The sequence below is a fragment of the Apodemus sylvaticus genome, chromosome 15 (assembly GCF_947179515.1).
Source record: "Apodemus sylvaticus chromosome 15, mApoSyl1.1, whole genome shotgun sequence".
Taxonomy (NCBI): domain Eukaryota; kingdom Metazoa; phylum Chordata; class Mammalia; order Rodentia; family Muridae; genus Apodemus; species Apodemus sylvaticus.
This window is the reverse complement of record NC_067486.1, coordinates 54,395,786-54,413,730: the sequence shown is the minus strand read 5'-3', so window position 1 is coordinate 54,413,730 and position 17,945 is coordinate 54,395,786. Positions and strand designations below refer to the sequence as shown.

Below are 17,945 nucleotides of genomic sequence, written 5' to 3'. Positions count from 1 at the left end.
CATAGTTCTAAAGGAACAGAAGGTGGCAGCAGTAGGCAGCAGTAGGCAGCGTGGATTCTCAGCAGAAATGCAACACTTGCAAGAACAGGGGCAGAAGGCTTTGAGAAAGAGGAGGAGGTGAGAAGGTGACTACCTATTTCTTTGTCACGGACTGTGGTGCGGAACATCTGTCCTCTCTACCAGGGGCACTCACTCTATAGCATCTTACATGATCTGCCTGGGCATCCCGTACCCCGTCATGCCTGCCTGGGAGGCACCCTTGTTGCTGCCCATCTGCAGGCCTATGACATTCTGTCCCTGGCGAAGTTGCTCCTCTGAAAATCCCCTCCGATTCTGCTGGGCTTTCCTGGATGGAAAGAGTGAGATGGAATTAGGTCATGTGACCGTTGCAAAGCCTTCTCAAGATAGGGTTACACAGGTTCTATCTGAGGCAATCAAACATACCAGTAGACTCTGTCCTGACCTACTACTCTACCATGAGCTCTGGCCCACCATGAGCTCTGGCCTACTTTGAGCTGTGGCTAATAAGTAGATACAACTTTCCTATTCCTTCCGAACCAAGATGAGTCTAAAAATTTCTCACTAGATAGATAGGTGATGGGAAGGAGGGAGGGAGGGAAAGAGAGAGGAAGGAAGGAAGGAAGGAAGGAAGGAAGGAAGGAAGGAAGGAAGGAAGGAAGGAAGGAAGGAAGGAAGGAAGGAAGGAAGGAGAATCCATGGCTGGCTGCCCTTCTGGAAAACTTTCCCTCGGCTTCACTCTTTCCCTTCAGCTTCCCCTTTAGGTTACCTCAGCCTTCACTCCCTCACCCTCTCAGGTACCTCCTCTCACAAAACTAACTTCTCTTACAAAACATGTCATAAGTCCATTCCACCCTTCCCGTACAGAACCAAGGATTGATCTCTGTTTTGCTGTCCAATCAGTTTAGGAATTTTCAAGGAACAATTTATATTTCCTCACCAGACAATGCCAAATTTTGGTAAATAGCTGAATTGTAAATAATGTTGGACCTTGGCAAATCACTTAAAGAATTCTGAGACTAAGACGAGGATTTCTATGAGTTTCCAGGAGGATTTCAGGTCAAGGCCACATAAAGGACATAAGCTAGGTCCATCTATATTTCTCCAGAATGAGAAACATTAGAAAGATGAATAAAGTCAATTACTGAGTAGCTGCTACACGCGCCCCTTTCATCTGCCACCAAAGTCCTCAGTTTGCACATCTCTGTCTCTGTTCTCATTGCCAAAAAGATCACTTAAGAAAAATGTTCTAAAAGGTCCTTTCAGTAGACTGAAATAATCATATAATTCATCACTCAGACCAGGATTCTTTTGAGAATCAAAGAGGAAGCTATTAGTCAACTTGCTGGGTAATAGTTATAAACGGAGATGGTACTTGGCAGAGGAACACATTTAATCTTCATTAGGTGCATCAAAGAAAATTAAAAAGATGAAAGAAGAAGGAAAGGAACAAGGGAGAGGGGATACAGGGAACTAACAGGAAAGCCCAAGAATCTCTGCTTTGGTTGGGTGTTGTCGAGAATGGTAGCATCAGCCTTCCTTGCTCAGAGGGCCTTGCTGTGGGATTTCTTTGCTTACTTCTGGGTAGACAGCATCTGGCAGCTAAGGGGTCAGGCCTCCCTCTGCCCTTCTATGGGAAGCAGAGAATGACTTACCTGTGAAACCAGGAAGGCTCTCCCCGGTAACATCCATCATCCTTGGTAACTGCAACACTGCCCAGAGCCATAAGAGTCCTCTGCACAGCTGCCATGTCCTTCCCTGGAATTCAGTTAAGAGATGGAAGCCAAATGTGTCAGGGACAGGAATTTTGGAAGGAGAAGCTATAACAGAGGCTATGGAGGAGTACAATCGAGAATCACTAACACTCCCAGAGTGGCCCTGGCATAAAACCCACCCCCAGCCCTGTTAATTATTGTATTTACACCATAGGGTCCTTCTCATTCAAGGGTATGTGTAATAAACACTTGAAACATTTACAGCTCACATACAGCTCCATCCCTGGCCTTGGCCTGGCCCACATGGCTTCAGCAAGCTATGTGATCTGACCAGGGTGATGGCCTACAGAGGAGCACTTTCCTCATGAGTGGACAGAGAACAAGAAACTGCACAGATTGGTTGCTTATAGTCATGTGGCTTCAGATCCAGGGGGCTTCGCTCTTTTATTCTATCTGGGTTAGCAGGGTCTAAAATCATCCGTGTTCAACAAATTGAGTATGCACGCGGCACTCTGGACCACAGGCAAATGGAGAAAGCAAATCAGCACAGAGAGCACTCAAGACACAAGTGACAGTCCTCCATTCTGTGATGCATGAAAGGAACTAATGGAGACAATAAATCACTGGCCTGTGCAGGAGAGAGAACAGAGCGGGTGGTGGTGGAGATGGGGTAGGTTTGCATAAGGAGTGGGGACATGGTCACAAGATTGAGCCTTCCAATCAGCCAGCTCTTTCTGTCTTCCCTCCTGTGTTTTTCAGATTGCTGGTAGTCTCAAACTTAAAAAAGATGCTACTTGTGTGAGTAGGCTGCAACTTAGAAGCAGATCAAAGCCTGAGATCTTTGCTGCAAACACTGAAAGACATTGGGGTGGGGGGAGAGAAAGAGAGAGACAGAGACAGAGACAGACAGTGACAGAGAGACAGAGAGAGACTAGTTGGAGCCTGAGAATGGTTGAGAGCCAAATTCAAAGGCTCTTGTCAGACCCAGTGAGCCATCTGTGCTTTTAGCTCACTTCCTCCAACTCAACCACTGGGGAATACAGATTTACAGCAGAAAGGCGGACAGAGTGGGAGCATGGAGCATGAACTATAATGAAATCAACAATTACAGCCTTCAAGGAAGTTCTGTTCAGGATGTTCACATATTCCGAGAAGACACGGAAGACTGTCCTTCCTCCATGAGCCCCCCTGCCCCATAGTCCAACACTCACTACAGGGTGATTGCCTGCAGTTTGTGGAGGTGAGCATGGCTAATAAGTGTGGGGAGATGCTGTCAGAGGAAATTCTTTCAGACTCAGAGAACTGCTGGGGTGGTGGCGTTTCCATAGATGCTGGAAGGGGACAGGTACAAGAAACACTAAGGATTCGGAGAACAAATGCAGAGAGAACTATTAGAAGAAGTTTTCTCTTCCACAGATGAAATTTGTCACTATATAATAGCCTGCTTTTTAAAATTCACTTGTAGTAATGGCATTCAAAAAGACATGGTGGGTGTGCTCTTACACAGAACCTAGAAGAAAATGAGTAAGTACAGGAAGTCTTAGCTAGAGTCTGCCAATCAGCTCAGCTTTCACACAGAGCAGCAGGAGGAATATAATTTTGATAGCAGGAAGGAGTGGGTCTGACAAGTACAGGATCTGGGGCAACGTGGAAGGACACTTAGCATGTCACCCATAAACATTTTCCCGAAGAAAGGTGAAACGCAAGCTTTGTTCCGCCATAGTGCAAGCCTCCTTCACAAATCTGGTTAATGTGAGCACACATAAACCAGAAGGCTCAGAAAGAACTGAGCTTCAGGCAAGGGTTGGAGATCCACGAACCTAGAAATATACAGTCAACACCACCCACTCTCTTGTTAGTACAGCAGACCTGGAAATGGCTGTATGACTGAGTTAGATACATCAGAGGGAAGGCGGTGTTATCTGACAAGAACGAACCAGAAAATTTGTTTTCTAAAGAAAGGTTGCAAAGCAAGAGATTTAATGTAAATTATGGGCTAGATGCCTTAATCTCATGTGATCTTAACATTACAGAGTGGAGATCAATCCTTTCTATCTGTGGACAGTGAAACTAATTCAAGGAGATTTGCTAGCACCCTCAAAGACACACAAGTAAACCAGAGCCCAACTTAGGCTTCTGTTGGACAGTCACTCCATTTCATTGCCATCCCCTATGCCCCTCCCCCTTACAAAATGGTTACAGAACCATGTTCTTGACAGGAACTAGTGATCAGAGATAAAGGAATAAGGCCATTAGGAACACAGGGAATCCAAGTCTGGGCATTGATCTTGGGTACCATATAATTAAGAACACCAACATTACAACCAAATGGTTATAAGTCATTGGATATTTTTGTCTGAAGTAATTTTGCTACGTCTTCACCCAAAGAATTTAAAAGAAAATATTTGGAGTCTATATGCTAATCAAGTTAATCACGAAGATTCTAAATAATTCAGTAACTAGAAATTGTCTGTCTTAGACAGCTCACAGCTGGTCCATTTTCTCATCACAGCTGGTGTGTTTTCTGATAGAGACTTTCATGAAGAATTCCAGAATTCTTGGACTGATTAGTTGAGAAAGAGAGCCCTTGTCCAAACTTGCTTCTTTCCAGATTAGAAACAGGAGATCAAATGAATAGTGTTAGATGGAATGGGCAAGTGGAAGGAATCAGGGCCACTTGTAGGACCTGATTCCTGTCAGTAGGCATCAAATATGTAACTATGTTAAGAAACAGTGAAGTCGAGAATGCTCTGTACAGTGTGCTGGGTATAAAATCACAAGGTCTAAACTGCTGCGTCATGGCCAATCATCTGTCTTCTTAAGGCAACTTACAACATGATGCAAGTGTAAAAATGACCGTTTCAGCTTGATATGGAGCATGTTGTCTATTTATGGGAGTGGGCAGAGGGAGGCGACCCTCCAAATTTGATATATGAATACTGAGGGTTTTTTATTTCCTATGAGAAATTGATTTGGAAAGTCCTAAGAGTCTACATTACAATAAGCTAAGCTTGGAAAATCTATGTTGATTCACACCATCAGTCTGAGAAACACACTTTATCTGGTGACTCCCAGCTAGCCTGACTATCAGAATGATCTAAGCATCCTAAATATCCAGATTCTGGGGAAATCCCCTATGATAATCCTTACATAGCAGATGGACATAGAAGTCTCACTCTGAACTTTTGGTCCTATTATTTTTAACATCATCATGTCTGACACGTGCGAAGAGTTATGTAAAATTTGTTAAGTACTAACTCCATCCTTCAGAGACATCTTCTTCCACAAAATCAAGTGAATAAAGCTGATCATTAGAAGCACTTTGATCCAAGCTGGACGTCTGCCTGTCTAGAAGTACTTTGCTTGCTGAAAGCCACGCTGGACACTTTGGCAAATGCTTGACTCTTCAAGTACTTCTGTTCAATACTATTCTCTCCAGAAAATAAAGAAATATAACCCTTTAAGGCAGCATATTCTGATACTGACCATTTTCCAAATGCAAGCATAGCATGACGGGGACAGTCCTAGTGATGGCCAAAGAGTGTGCCACTGGCCGTGAGAAGGAAAGTGACACAGGAAGAAGCAGCCAAGCTTGTACTAAAAGGCCATCTGGATTCTTCTATTTCTTCATCACAAGAAGTTAATATCAGACTTGAGGTTTTTGTTTGTTTTTAAAGAACTATCAGAATCTGAACAGATAACATACTGTGTCACACCAACTATGTGATATTGTATAAAGTGCAAAACCAAGGAGACAGTAGGAAGAGCAATGATCACTGGGGAAGATGATGGAAAAGGATGAAGTGATCGACCACAGAAGATTTTTAATGTCGGGATCATAGGCTGTGTGATGCTATACACATTTGTCTGAACTCATAGGCTGTACAACAGGAAGGGTGAGCCCTGCTGTAGAGTGTGGGCCTTCAGTGACAATAATGCATCAGTCAAGGCTTAGGAATCATAACCCCTGTACCACCCACATGGCCAGGATGGTTTGGGGAGATTATGGGTGCATCAGGGCATGTAGGTGGTATCTGCACTTTCTCTTAATTGTACTGCCGACCCAAAATGAACAATGAACTCTTAAGAAAAAGGAGTCGATTGGATGATTGACAGCTTGTGTTGTGTCATCCATCGTGCCTTTGCAGTGTCGGGCAGTAGTGGGCACTTCAGTGAGGGTCACTGTTGTCTTGTTTTCTCTACTTACCTAACCCCTTCTTTGTTCCTTCTTAAAGCAGGCATCACCCAAACAGACCTTCAACTTATGAAGATCCTCCTGCCTCAGCCTCCTAAGTGCCACTATACCCACTATGTACTGTGATACTGTATTATCACAAGAAGGAATAGCACCTCCAAAATAGGTATAAACCCCAAATTACTAATACACATTATGTACTGTAATGCTGTATCATCACAAAAAGGAATCACACCTCCAAAATAACCATAAACCCCAAACTACTAAATAATAAGCCTTGAAGAATGGAGCTCAGAGTTCTGCCTGGAATGTCCCAACTCTGAAGGAGCATTAGTGCTTATAACATTTGAGTTTTACATAAAGGCACTCTAATAAGGAATCTATTCTCTTAAATTTACATGCAATATTCCTATACACACCTTACATAGGTATACATGGGGTTCTTTGTGCATAGATCATAACTGTCAGCTTAGTATCTTTAAGGGACTCATGACTGCGAGAACGAGTGGGTCTCTGACTTGTGCTTGCTTTTGGGACTCTTTCCTTCCTGTTGGGTTTTCATGTCCAACTTCAATATGAAAGTTTTTCCTTTATGTTAGTATAATTTATTTTGTCATGTTCGGTTGTTAGCTCTTAGAAGCCTATGGTTTTCTAGTAAGAGACAGAAAGGGAGTCGATCTGGAGGGCAAGAAAGTTGGGGAGAAACTGGGAGGGGAAGGAACAGATTGTATGAGAAAAGAATCTAATTTCAAAAAGAAAGAAATCAAAACTAAGAGGATAAAGGGATAAACAGAGGTAATGGAGAAGTCACTTTAGTTGGAAAAGTAATGGAACACTGAAAGTCAGTTTTACATTATTTGTTTCATAAGTACTATTTTTCATTAGTCTCAACCCCATCTGGAACTTTTCCTAAGTGGTTTTTTTAAATATATATCTATTTAAAAAAATATATATATATACCACAGAGAAAAGCAAACTGTAAAAGAAAAATCATTTCTCAATTTCTCATCTCCTGGAGAAAATATTGCTACAGTCCAGAGAGAAATGTCAGAAGGTAGACTGAGTGTTCTCTCTGGGTTTTATAGATTTTTGTTGCTTGCCTTCTGGCCAGAGGGAAGAGAAATTGTAAAGTACTAGCTCTCAAGGTGGGGCTCCCAGGCCTGCAAAAGCATCATCACCTACAAATTGGTAAGAAATACAAACTCTTGGGCCTTGTTGCAGGCTTAACATGTCAGAAACATGCCAGTCAAACCTACCTCATGGCTGTGATGCACACTAGAGTTTGAGAACTGTTGCAAAATGAAAATCTCACAAAATACAGTTGCCAGCAGCCCTTTGGAATAAATGTAGCTGAGGATGCTGCATCGGGAAAGGCAGATGGAGGAGAAAGCATTTGTGATCACCCTGCTGGTTCCTTACAGTATCCCTGAATTGAGGCTGGGTGAAATGTGTCTTCAGTGCCTGCTGTTGAGGAAAAGTACCTGTAGTGACACCTCTTGAGAGGCTCTACACTTCCCTGTAAACAACACCTTCTAGATTCCCAGGATCAGCAGAAAAGAACAGACATCACAAAACCATGCATCCATTATCCTCCATCAGTGCAACTGTTAGGACGAATAATCGCCTTGATAGCTCTTTGAATACTGTCTGCTCTGACATTTGAGAATTCTTAACATTTGACACTAAGTGGCTCTACAAAGAGGCCCCAAAGGTCGTCTCTGACGAGCTTATGGTGGCAGAAGAAAAGTCAGAATTGATTGGGCAACTAGGAATCATATATCAGGCTAGAGACTTAATGTGTTTGCTCCATACAAATACTTCTAGGGGCTGGGTGTGCCCCAACTATTGTGCAGAAGAGAACCCAGGCTGTAGGCAGCTGAGCACCATAAACAGAGTCACACAACCGGGATGCACTGGAAAGCAGGGTTTCGATGCATCTCCTCTAAAACCCATGCTGTCATCATTATACCAAGGTCTCCTGGGTCTGGAATTGGCAATGCAATGTATCAGATGAAAAGATGACAAAGTCAGTGTGAGGAAGGGTCAATAAAGTCACCTGCATGCCTGGCTGAGTCATCCAGACAACCCGATCAGCTCAGACGTGTGGCTATTAATCAAGTCCATCTTTTTAAGAGGAATCTCTGTCTTTCCAATACCCGCCCCTTCTGTTAGTTTTAGAAAGAGCGGGCCAGGTACAATACTTAATACAACTTAGCAGACACTGTCTGAGCATCTCTGACACATCACCTCCTTTGATCTCCAGATCAATTCTAGGAACTGGGTTTTATTTTTCCCATTTGATGCAGGGGAAATTCAAGGCTCATACAGTTTAACAGGTTTGGTCCAGGCTGTCTAGTTTCTGCCTTGGGAAGCTGCACTCCACTGCACCTCCCAAGATACTTGGCTGCAGTTTTTCTGACCCAACCTCAGCCCAGAATGCTCACGTTCTCTTGCATGGTTTCTTCCTCTTACACAATGCACTTGTGGGTTACTGTTGCTCGCTCCCGTTCTCCCGTCTCACCTTTAGTATCCATAGTAAAGATGCTGCAGGCTTGCCCGGAGTGTTCTGTCCTCTGAGTCAGCTGAGACAGCCCCACCCCTGCCCTTTATAGGCGTCTGTCTGTCACAAATCTAAAAGGAGCCTGCTTCATCATTTATGTTTTCTCCTCCTAGAGGAACACTTCCCTGCTTGCTTCCCTTCCATCCTTTTCAATGGTCCTTGCCTTTCCCCAGCACCCCTAACGACGGTCACTCTGGCTCTTCCCCAGTAGGCTTTGGTAACTTTGTCTGAATATCTGTCTCCGTGATCAAGCTGCCATGTGGGGTTAGAATCTTGTATCCTTATTGATCCCAGGTCTCTTCCGAACAAGGTACCTAAAGGGGATTCATGGGTGGTGGGGGCTTCTGGGGCCCTACCTACATGAGTCATTGAAACTCAGACAAGAAGGCATTTGGCAAACCTGAGCCCCTGCAGCTTTAGTGGTCAGCCATACAGAAGCAGCTTGGCAAGGCACTGGACAACAGAGGACACAGCCATACTTAGGAAGCACATGCCAAGCAAAGGAAATGGAGTAGAGGGCAGTCAAGCATAAAGCACCTGCAGAGGAGAAAGAGAAACATCTAGGAAAGGGGGTGGGGACCCACAGCAACCACAGGCACCACAAATGAGGTGCAGAGAATCCTGAATTAGCAGGAGTAACCGAAATGGAGGGCAGGATTGCATTCCCCAGTCAGAGAGGAGAGTTGTAGAGAGAATGTGATTAGCTATGCAAATGGCTAGTCTGATGTCTGATATCTACATGGTACAGAATGTATATACATCCTTACACAGACCTGCCACATAAACACATGCCGGCCTTGCTCTGTGATTACAGTTTAGTCATCTTCCAATACAAAGAGCTGCTGCAGGAGGGACCAGAGCCTCGCATGCTCAGTCCACGATCTATGCCACCAATGCCATCCCACCCACTTCTCTGCTCAGAGCAACCTGCTTTCTGCTCCTACGCTCCAGTTGTATGGTAAACAGTTGTAGCCTGGGCTTCAGACAAAGGTCCTGGGAAACATCAAGTCTAAGCCAGCTTCTTCAACCTCAGCGCTCCCTGGGCCTTCCAGGGAAGGGCTCTGTCTGCCTCCCTATTCTCGGGTCTCTCTGGCCCATACTTAAACTCTGTGCAATTCACATAGTGTTTTTCCTTATTTCCATTAAATGCTGTGCTTCTGTACTGGGGAATGGGGACGGGTCTAGAGAATGGTGACTTCTATTGTCTGTCTTGCTCTCTTTATCTAGAAGCCCTATCATATTCAGAGAGATATCTCAGGCGGCTCCAATCATATTTATGCACCTTAGCTTTCTTCTCCCTCCAGGAGGATCTCACACACAGGCTCCAGCAGGAGGGTAGAACTCCACAGTTTGCTCGCCCAGAACTACTGCTCCTTCCCTCTCCTCTTGTTCTGACTATCCCCATCCCCCAGCATAAAGCTCCTCTCCATAGCGTTTGGGTAAATGGGAAAGGGAGGAAAGCTGGCCCTTCAGTGATGTAGAAAGGGAGGCAACCTCTAGACCCCATCTCTCTCTCAAACACTCCCAGTGTCCTGCCTCTTACATACTTCTTGCACTAGATTCCTTACCCTCTCATTTGCTCTAATATCCTATTGGTTTTCCATAGCTTTGATTCCTCCTCCATCCTCCCCTGCATCCCTGGCATCAATAGTTAATCACTGCTGTGACTCAACAGCACATCCACGGTACAGATGAAGAGAGCTAAAGCCCCTGGCCTGAGAACGCTGTGGCCTGTCGAGTACCATCTTGTGTTTTGGCACTAGAGCCTAGGGTGGAGTCTCAGGTCTGTGAGGTTATGAGCTCTCTGACAGACACATAACCAAGGGTAAGCTGGTGTCACTGTCTGTGGAATGGGGAGGTAGAAAACATTTCCTTCATTGTTCAGTGAGAAGAACCCATGTAACCCTTTCCAGAAAAGCTATTATCTCTGTGCTGTTAGTGATGGAGAATATCAGGGAAAAGAAACTGTTACTATCTCTGGAGAGTCACCATAATTTTGACCTGGAAATGAAACCTGAAGAAGGACATCAAGTGGAGAATTAGAAGTAGGTGTCTATGAGGACTGATGCCCCGGCTAGCATTGCAGATACCTGAGATTCTAAGTAATAGCTAAATACAAGATCAATCCCCCGGCCTCTTCAGGTCACCCATCGAAGAAGCATGAAACAGGAGCTCTCTGTGAGTAGAGGCTTGAGGTTAATGGCCCTTAGAATACCCACACCTTGAACAAAGTAGCATTATTCCACTGTCACTGTCAACAGAGCCATTTGGGTCACCACCCAGGAGATCCTGTTGGTTGCACTGAGATGACAGCCAGTGACAATGAGCATGTCAATCAATGTGGCAGGTAGACAGTTGGTCTCCCTGTGCCTCAGGCAGGCCTAGCCGTGGCTCTATGGACTAATATGCACATTGTCACTAAAAGGGACCTGAAGCCTTATGACTATTGGTCACTCAAATTCTCCAGCAATATCCCGATTCCACATCATTTTCTCCTATACTGGTGATTGCTATCTACACATGTCCAGAGATAAGATCCAATCTACATAGCTTTGTGAGATTCTTCTCGCCAAGTCAACTCACAAATGTGAATGACAAGTCATTTAGTAGTCTCCCAGAGCAGAATACTCAACTAGAAGACACAGTCACTGTGCTCTAGCTAATTGTTTAACAGAAAGATGGAGTGTTGGTTTTTTTTCCTCAGATTGAATGACAGGGGAGCACCAGATGGCTCTGTCTGTAAGCCCCAGTGCTCATGAGTCAGGAGAGCACTCACTCACTCCTGCCTCCTCTCCCTCCCACTAAGTGTGATTCGTTAGGAAAAGCCAACTAGAGGAAAAGACATCCGTGTAACCAGGTCCCTTCTTCTCTGTGGACACCTCCACTCACACACTTAGCCACTAGTCTGCTGAGGTTCTTGCCATACCCTCAATATGTGTCCTACGACAAGACCCCTACCCATAAAGCATCCCAGACAAGAAGGCCAATGCTGTCCCTGGGATGACAGCTGAGAGCACGCTTCCCCTCCCCCCAAGCAGCACAGGGAAGCCCTATGTAAGTGGTTTTTACAAATAAAGGACAGAGAAAAGAGGAGGTACCTGAACGGATGTCCAGGGCAAACAGACCTAAGGACAGAAGGGCAGTTTACCTTCCCATAGATCCACTGTTTGAAAAATGTCAGTGGTCCTGACCCCGTAGATCTCGGCAGCTTTCAGGAACTGAGAGATTTGCTCCATCTGCTTAAAAGCCATCTTTGACTCTGAGATCTTGGGGATGGGTTCTTGTCCTGGTGGATACAAACTGTTTATCAGCTTGCACAGGACCTAAAGAGAGTGTGGGGACAGAGGATTAGTGTTTCCCTTTGCAACAAATGTCACCGGTCAGAAGGGAATGGTGGGTGCATCTACACACACACACACACACACACACACACACACACACACACACACCACAGAAGACCCCAGGTAGCCCATTCACAGGCAGTAGCTGACCACAGTCGTGCAGCCGGAACCCAGTTCCCTCCTTAAAAATGATGCTGGATGATGAGGATGTGATCTCACATTCTCAATGGAGGATGCAGTGGAGGCTCCCAGGGAAACGGGGGGGGGGGGGGGGGGGGATTCTGATCTGTTCTCTGGGATCTGCTGTCTTCCCTAACTCATCCTATGTAAGTTTGTGACATGTCAAAGAACTGAACTGGGTTGTCTCGAATACTCTTAGAAGCCAAGCCCTAGGATACCCAACAAATTGGTGGGATAGCAGTTATGTAACAGTAAATCACAGCTTGCCAGAGAAGATGGGCTTCTTTGACTCAGCTGAGCTGTCCTCCTGGAACTCAAACACACAGTATCTGGGCAGAACTGCACTTATAAGGATTCCCTTCCCATTTGGAAGAACTCATCTCCTCAAGAGATCTAATCATCTCCAAGGGGTACAGCTTCCCTGGAGGATGACAAGTTGGCTGGCTAGCCAGACCCCCTTCCTTTGTTTCACCGCGTAACCAGCTGGTTCCCGTGGGGGTAAGAACAGCCCAAGAAGGCTGAGGAGATCACACAGCAGTGCTTAGCCCTCCTCGGACTGCAAATATCAAAAGGGCTCCAATTTTGAGAATAGCTCAGAAGCAAGCTTGATGCTCAGATGGGTGGAGAATCCTCTAAACTAGCTAGGGAATCGTGCAGAGAGCCCTCAGAATTACAGCCAGCCCCGGAGAAATAAAGGCATGCTCATCTCTCCCGTGAGACCCAGACCTTGGCAACAGAGAATCTCCCGGGGCCTCACATGGAAAGAAAGGGCCCTGGGAGGGCTTCCTTGCCCAGCGCCCCAACAACCAATATCCTTGCCCCCCCTTACCGTCCCGTCCATCAACCATTTCTGAAAATGGGCCCTGCCCGGGGGCGGGTGCTCTATATCCTCGGCACACTGCAGGATGATCCAGTCCACCAGCTTGTTCTCCAGGTCCGCGTCATACTTCTGCTCAATCTTCTCCTGCACCTCTCGGCTTAAGCCATAGCTCGGACCCCTGTTAGCCATCTCTGGAAGAGAAGAGAGGACACGCGCGGCATCCACACAATAGCAGCCACAGGAGCCCCCGGGTTTCCAGAGAACCCGGCTGGGATGTGGCAGGGAGGCCAAACCCAGCAGCAGCAAAGCGGGCAGAAAGCCGGGCGTGGTTTAAATCAAGGAGCCAATGAAGCCAATGGGGTTTCACCTACAAACGGGAAAGAAAAAGCGCAGCCACCGCACCGTGGACTCTAGAATAAAGCCCCGGCCGGCCCATGGGGGGCTAGAACCCCCCTCTCAGGCCTGCCTGTCAGGCAGACCGGATGATGTACGTGGACTCACTCGTGAGCCTAAATCCCCAGACAGACAGTGGGGGTGGGCGATGGTGGCTTGCTCCCGCTCTCAGCCGCACTTTGCTAGAAATTCCCAGAGCAGGTAATTAACAGGCGGGAGAAAGGGTGTCTCAACATTCGGCCACTACTGGATCCTAGAAGCAAGGCGTTCTAATTTGATTTTCTCACGGCTGAGGAGGGTCAAACCGGGGCTGTTGCTAAGAGCCCTCTAAAACCAGTCCTCTCCTAGGCAGGCCAGACCGCCTGCCTCCCGCTGGGAGCTTCTTTCTCTGCCGCTCAATCCTTTCTTCTCCTCGGGGAACAGCATTGTATCCGAGGCCCCACACAGCTGCCTGAGGGGACTTGGGCCTCTGGGAGGGTCCATTCTGCTAAGTGCCCATCTGCTAGGAATAGCCAAACCACTTTGACCGTGCACTGAAGTGACAGTTGTTACAGGGTAGGATGGGTTGGGGGGTGGAAGGACGCTGGAAGCTGCAACCTTTTACTTCAGCTGTCAACCCAGTTTCACCCAGAAACTTCCAACCTGTAGAAAACCTCTGTGGCTTGGTTTGGCTCTATTCAAGGGATACATCTTTTTAAATGTTATTTTAAACTAAAACATATAAGACCAATTTTCTAATTAAACAGAAGTCTGTCCGTACTCTAAAAGTTTTGGTAGATTGCATTCAGTGCACAGGTAGACATGCAAGCAAAACGCTCATGCACATAAAATAAATATTTAAAATTAGTATTTTTTAAAAGATGAAAAAGTCTTAGAATCAGCAAGAATACTGAGGCTGGATCATCAGGCTGGGTCCAGGTAATAAAGCAACTGTGCTTTCATGGGTTAGATTTTTCAGTAATTTTAAGGGTTACTTTGTAAATTCTGTCATCTTTAGTTGTTGGATGACATAAGTAAATTATATTACAAAGATGGAGTATCCAAAATGAAGTGTTCTTTGCTTTTGTTACATTTCCCAATACTCTATATTCCTGAGGATATCTGTATTCATTCATGTCCATACAGAAGATAAACTGTATAACCGTGTGGTCCCCATTTCTTCTCCGCGTGGCTTTCGGAGATGCCACAGAGGCAGTTTGAAGCCGGTCCTGATGAAAATACATATCCCAAGGATGGTGGCAAGTGCCAACGGTAAAAAGCCAGTTGTTAAGCAATGACTAGCCTTATATTGATTTGCCCAGCAAGAGAATTTGAATATTTTCAGGAGAGAGAAAACTCCCAAATCATGGGTAAAAGGCAAGAGACTCGCTTACCTGGCTGATGTAGATGAAATAATAGGGCGCTGTTTACCGCAGAAGAACTCACAGGTAGGGTGGTATGTGAAGGACAGAGATAATAAAAGTGGATCCTGCTACTTGGAGAGGCCCATGATCCTGTCTGAGATCATTGGGTGACTGTTTTATAAATCTGGCCCTCAAGACAACCATCTAATTGGTATTGAAAGGTACTTGAGTCATCGGCTTGGTAGGTAGGAGTTAAAACCATAAACCTGACTGATGTTACTCAAGGAAGTAAAATGAAAAGACTGCCAAGGCCAAAACTAAAGGAAAATTAACATTACAAACTGGGCAAGGAGGGAGGAGGAAGGAGGGAGGAGGGAGGAGGGAGGAGGGAGGAGGGAGGAGGGAGGAGGGAGGAGGGAGGAGGGAGGAGGGAGGACACCCAGAGGAATTTAGGCACCTTGTCAGGGCTGTTTGAGGATGAATAAATGATGCCTAAGAAATTAAGTCCAAACTCAAAAGTGCTTGAAAGAAAGTGACTGGAGTATCAGCAGAGAATTTCAAGGTATGTATATATATGACAAAAACAAAAAGCAAAACAAAAAACTCTTGTCTGGACCTGGCATAGCAGTGCAGTGCATGTCTGTAATTTCAAGATTATAAGGTTGAGGCAGGACCATGAGTTTAAGGCCATTCTGGAAAAAAAAATAATAATAAAGGTAAGAGAGGTGTTATGTTTTGAAAATGTAATTTTCCTTTATTGTCCCCTAAGAAATATAGTATACAAAATATTTATATTTTTATATTTGTCTTTGCAATAAATATAAAAATATATTTGTATTAGTATAAGTACTCTAGAAATGATGAAGTGTTCTAGGTGCTGCGCATGGGCTCTAAACAACTACTATTCTGCTCTACACGAGGAATGTCAGCCTTTCGTAATTTTTATTTATCTATTTGTTTGTTTGTTTATTTATTTACTTATTTGGTTTTTTGGATTTGGTTTTTTTGGAGACAAGGTAAAGTATCTCTGTATAGCTCTGGCTGTCCTGGAACTCACTCTGTAGACCAGGCTGGCCTCGAACTCAGAAATACACCTGCCTCTGCCTCCCAGAGTGCTGGGATTCCAGGCGCGCACCACCACCGCCCGGCTAACTTTTCGAAATTTTGATAGCCTCAGTGAGTGCTGGAACTAGCTCTGAAATAGCAGGCATTGGCTGTATTTAACATTCACTTGTTCTTTTTTTTTTTTTTTTTTTTTTTTACTTCTAGATAATTAGTTTTTGCTCTTTTTCTTTTGAGACTGGGTTTCTCTGTGTAACCTTGATTATCTTCGAACTCAGTCACTCTGTAGATCAGGCTGGCCTTGAACTCAGAGATCTGCCTTCCAGGTGCTGGGATTACAGGAGAGCACCACACACTTTTCCCACTGTACCAAATCCAGTGACCATTTGGCATACTCACTTTAGGAACTGTACTGGGAATGGTAATACGCTTTTAGCTCTGTCACCATGCTTTATAAAAACTCAGCCTTGTTCGGACCTCCTTTAGGTTTTTTTATTGACTGCTTAGGGACTTGCATACTATAAAAATACAAGATTGGAAACCATAATATATAATCAAAAGACCAGTACTATTTAAAAAGCCAACATAATAGGAAACAACAACAAAAATCTACAAAAATATCACTGAATCATTGAGTTTGTTTTATCTTGGCCATCTACTAGGCTGGGCACAAGGCCTACATCTAACTGTGGTTTGTACACTCAGTGAGATTCCATTGGAGAACACTAAATTTTTGTTTGCAAGCAGTTGTCAGTTGGAGACAGCTTCTTGGTTAGGGATGAGAACTCTTGTCCACTCCCACTCCAACCCTCTCAGCGCTGAGACCCTGGGTGACTTGAATCTGTGCAGGCCCTGTGCATGCTACCTTATATAAGATCTCTTTGAGTTCTTATATAAGTTGGTCCTATTTTGTCTAAAGACACTGTTTTCTTGGTGTCGTCTATTCCTTCTTGCTGTTACAGTCTTTCTACCTCCTCTCCAAATAGTACCTGGAAGGGAAGGATTTGATGAAGACACCCATTTAGGACTAGCTGTCCCCAAATCTCTCTATACATTGCCCAGTTGCTGAGCTGAGCATGTATCAGTGGGAATGATGGGATGTCATTAGGTGTCACTTTGTTGCTGTTCCTTTAGCAGAACACTAGTTTGGTTTTCCCATGGGACTATGGCCTATCTAGTCTCAGGTTCTTGGCCACTAAACAGTATTGGGTTCCATCTCTTAGCGTGGGTCTTTCAGCCAATCAGAGTGGCTGGCTACTCCCACATTTGTGCTGCTATTATCCCAGTGTATCCTGCAGGCACAAACAGGGTTTGTTGCAGGGGTGGTAGTTACCTTTCTTGTGTGGCAGCGTGAAGAGTACTTTCACTACTTCAGAATCACGGACGGACAGAGTCATTGGGGGCAAAGCTTTAGACACTAGCTCAACCGCTGTGTTCAATGAGATATGTTAAGCATTGTCTTGAGCAATAGGACTGACCCTACCATGGGTTTATGGTATAGCCTTGGCAATAAATAGCCTGAGTTGTTTAAGGGTTTCCATGAGGCTTCTTTAGCCAAAAGTTCAATTAGATGTAACTGGACGTTTCACTTGATGGTGAAAGTATCAATTTGATCTCATCTGAATTCTGAGATGTTAACTTCCGCCAAACTAAATAAAGTTTTCCTTTTGTTAACACAAACAAACAAACAAAAAACTGGGGGGGGGGGGCGAGGTAGAGGCCCTGAGCATCTGCATAAACATGAAAAAATACCAGTTCAATTGAGATCTTTCTGTTAGGAAATCAAATGTCCTTTGGCTTTAAAAGCCTCGCCACTTCCTTGCTTCCTTTTCCTTCCTATAGCATTATGGGTTGGTGACCATCAGTTCCTCACTGGACTACGCTCCATGCATTAGGAAAAGATCAGGAAGCTAGCACCTCCGGCCCATCACTATTCTAAATGTGTTGTGCTTTCCTACTTATATCTATATGTACGTTTGTACCATTTTGGAGTTGTAAACAAGGCACAAAGGGCAAAGGGGCTGGTTCAGATCTAGTGCATGTGCTGGGACGTAGCCAAGCTCCACTTTGTACCTTAAACTTGTAAACTGCATCAACATACGCCATGGGTCTCTCACCTTATGGGATGCAGCCCGATCTCCAATTCCTGACAAATTAGTTTTCCGGGGCTAAAGTGAATTGAGGTGGGAGAGTCAGCAGTGGCAATACAAGAGCAGGACCCCAGGAAACTAACAGGCAGGGACATCGTTACCTTCATTTTCTAATACTCTTCATGTTTAGCAATATCTAGCTAACGGGGCTCCCAAATGGTTCCATTC

The 17,945-nt window shown here is 44.9% G+C and overlaps 1 protein-coding gene across 1 annotated transcript; it reads right to left on the bottom strand.

The window, feature by feature from the left end:
- Window positions 1-204: 204 nt before the first annotated feature.
- Window positions 205-13,018, bottom strand: Tagln3 (transgelin 3). Its single transcript, XM_052158842.1, has 4 exons — window positions 12,839-13,018; window positions 11,637-11,811; window positions 1,674-1,776; window positions 205-346 (listed from the first exon to the last, which is right to left on the bottom strand). The coding sequence occupies exons 1-4, from the start codon at window positions 13,016-13,018 to the stop codon at window positions 205-207; spliced, it is 600 nt and encodes a 199-aa protein (XP_052014802.1).
- Between the last annotated feature and the right edge of the window lie 4,927 nt (window positions 13,019-17,945).